The 2982-nt window shown below is 51.3% G+C and overlaps 1 protein-coding gene across 5 annotated transcripts in view; it reads right to left on the reverse strand.

Annotated features, from left to right (window-relative positions):
* Positions 1–2982, reverse strand: part of MSH3 (mutS homolog 3) — a 224735-nt gene that overhangs the window by 58066 nt on the left and 163687 nt on the right. For all 5 annotated transcript variants that reach the window (XR_003096101.1, XR_003096102.1, XM_025214756.1 and 2 more), the window contains one exon: positions 1733–1890. Coding sequence is in view for 3 of the 5 variants with exons in the window: in XM_025214756.1 (XP_025070541.1) it covers positions 1733–1890 (158 nt within the window). In the remaining 2 variants the exon portion in view is untranslated. The remainder of the gene's footprint in view (positions 1–1732; positions 1891–2982) is intronic.

A 2982-nucleotide genomic window follows, 5' to 3' on the forward strand; every position in this document is an offset into this window, starting at 1 on the left:
ACTCGAGGTGGGCGGGCCCCAGCCGGGTCAGCACTGGCCAGGAACAGCAGCATACGGCTGAAGCTGGATTCCCATGTGCTGCTGGGGATGGGAGGAGCCTGGCCAGGTCGGCACCAGCCAACAGAAGTGGCGGCAGAGCCGTGTGCCGCTTGGGACTGACCAAAGCAGATAGGGGAAAATGCAGCTGAGCCCCTGCTGCTCCGGCCAGACTCGTCCTGTCCCAAGCGACGCATGGCTCCACCGCTGCTTCTGCTGGCCGGTGCCGACCCGGCCGGGCTCCTCCTGTCCGCAGCAGCACGTGGGGAGTCGGCTTCAGTCGCGTGCTGCTCCGGATGGGATGGACCCAGCCGGGTCAGCACCAGCCAGGAAAAGCGGCATGCAGCTGAAGCCGCCCTTCATCAGTCCTCACCACGTCTCCCGCTGCGCTGCCCCTGCTGGGCTCCGGGATCCCCCAGTGGGTTGGGGCCCGCCCTGGCGAGGTTTCTCGCAGCTCCATGCCTGGCGCCGGGTGGCTGTGGGGCCGGGCTGCGGAAAAGTCCAGCGCGGTCAGGCGCGGAGTGGAAGCCCGCGGCCTGGGGATGTGCTGCTTATGCAGCGTCAGTTCAGTGCCAAGAGGTGCCCTAACCCCTCGGGCCAAATCCTGCTCCATTTACAGGTGCGGGGCCTGAGCGCCTCTGCAGTTCCCTGCACGGACTCTGGGCTCCACGTGTGTGGCTGCGCTTCCCTTCTGTGCCGGCCCCGGCAGCTCCTCCTTGCCTCCCTGCACCGGAATGCCCAGGCATTTGCGTGGTGCCAGGTGCGGCCCTGAAACTTTACCTAAAGGAAAACTACGACTAGACGCAGGTTGGGGGGGGGGCGGGCCCTCCCCAATAGTCTCTAGCAGTGAGAAAGCTTCTTCAGGGGGCAGAGACCCACCAGACCCCGCGCCCCTCCTTGACATTGGAGGTGTATAGCGAAGGGGAGAAGAGTTCCTGGCAGGAAAGGTGATGGAGTGAAATAGATGTTTCCCTGGAAGGATTTGATATATGTTGTTGGGTAAAACAAATGAATTGTAGTGGGATGCCTTCCCTCCACTGGGGATGCACAGACATTGCACAGCCAGAAATAATGCTAATGTCTTCACTGGGACTCTAAAGCACAGGGCAACTGGACTGATGGACTGTGACATTAACGGATCTGTGACGCTTGCATATTATCTGAGAATGCCAGCTTACTTGCTGAGATCCAGGAAATGAGTCATTTAGAGGGAGAGTTTTGAACTGGTTAGACCCATTTCATTGTCACTTCCTGCAACTTCATTGGTGTCAAAGGTCACGTGACATCTATTCCTGATGTGATACCACTTCCTGTGAGGTCTCTGAATATGGCTCGCCAGCCCACGTCTCTGAATATTGCTCGCCAGCCCACTGGGTGATAAAAAGTTTGTGATCTGGCCCCACATTCAAAAAGGTTGGACACCCCTGCTTTATGCGAATTCGATTTATGCGCCGTTCTCTGGGAACACTTGCACAGCATAAATTGAGGGAAACCTGCAGGCAGCTATGAATGGACATTGTGATCAGTTATTTTAATGAGAAGAAAACAAGGTGAATTTAGAAAGCATACAATTTAGAAAAAAGTAACTGAAATTACAAGTTGTGAGCTAAAAATGTAAAACTATAGTTAAGTGTTTTAAAAACTGTGTCCCAGCATTTCTTTTTTCTGAAGTATGTAAGAAGTTTTCATAGATTACCTGGTAAAAATACCATCCACAATGCCGACTGCAGATTCCTCTGCAGGAACATAAGAACCAATCTGCGCCATGACCGTAATCAGTGCAACTTGCTTTATGTAGGAGCTCTTTCCACCCATGTTGGGTCCTGTAATAATCATGACGTTTTCACCATCTCCCTGGAAAATGTAAAAGAACTCTTAAAATACTTTACTGACATGAAATTTTCATTAATGTTTATAATGATATATACACATACACATTTAATGATATACACACATAAAGCTTGAACCAGATATAAATATGAGCCAACTTCTGCCATTTATTTGTATGCTGGTGTATTTGTAAATAAAAGTGTGGCTAGGTGAACAATTAAAACAATGTAAAAGGGAAGAGTGAGCTGATCTGTGGTGACTGGGATCAGGGTGCATTACACTTTGCTTATCTCATCACTGATACACTGCCTGCCAAATAGCCTCTTGTCTCCATCATTCACTCAGAAAAGATTGCACACAATGGGAAAGGCTCTGCAAACAGGATGGATCTATTTCCTTTCTCTAAGCCACTAAATACTGTTTATTGGAGTTCGGTGCATTCATTCCTCCAAAGTGTTTAAGGAATGAACTCAGGACCTGGTATGTCCTGCTGGCTGCTGCTGGTGGGACATGCTATTCATAGATTCATAGACATTAGGGCTGGAAGGGACCTTGGAAGATCATCGAGTCCAGCCCCCTGCCCAAAGGGCAGGAAGTCAGCTGGGGTCATAGGATCCCAGCAAGATAAGCATCCAGTTTCATCTTGAAGGTGTTCAATGAAGGCGCTTGAACCACCTCCGGTGGCAGGCTGTTCCAGACCTTGGGGGCTCAGACAGTAAAGAAGTTCTTCCTTATGTCCAGCCTGAAACGATCTTGAAGTAGTTTGTGACCATTCGACCTCGTCATCCCTTGGGGCGCTCTGGTGAACAAACGTTCCCCCAGATGCTGGTGGTCACCCCTGATAAACTTGTAGGTGGCCATCAGATCACCCCTGAGCCTGCGCTTTTTCAGGCTAAAGAGCCCCAGGGCTCTCAGCCTCTCATTGTAGGGTCTGCTTCCCTGACCTCTGATCATGCGCGTGGCTCTTCTCTGGACTCTCTCAAGCTTCTCCACATCCTTTTTGAATTGTGGAGCCCAAAACTGGACACAGTACTCCAGCTGCGGCCTCACTAAGGCCGAGTACAGGGGGAGAATGACATCCCGGGATTTGCTTGAGAAGCATCTATGGATGAAAGC

The sequence above is a fragment of the Alligator sinensis genome, unplaced genomic scaffold (genome assembly GCF_000455745.1).
Source record: "Alligator sinensis unplaced genomic scaffold, ASM45574v1 scaffold541_1, whole genome shotgun sequence".
In the NCBI taxonomy this organism is placed as follows: Eukaryota; Metazoa; Chordata; order Crocodylia; family Alligatoridae; genus Alligator; species Alligator sinensis.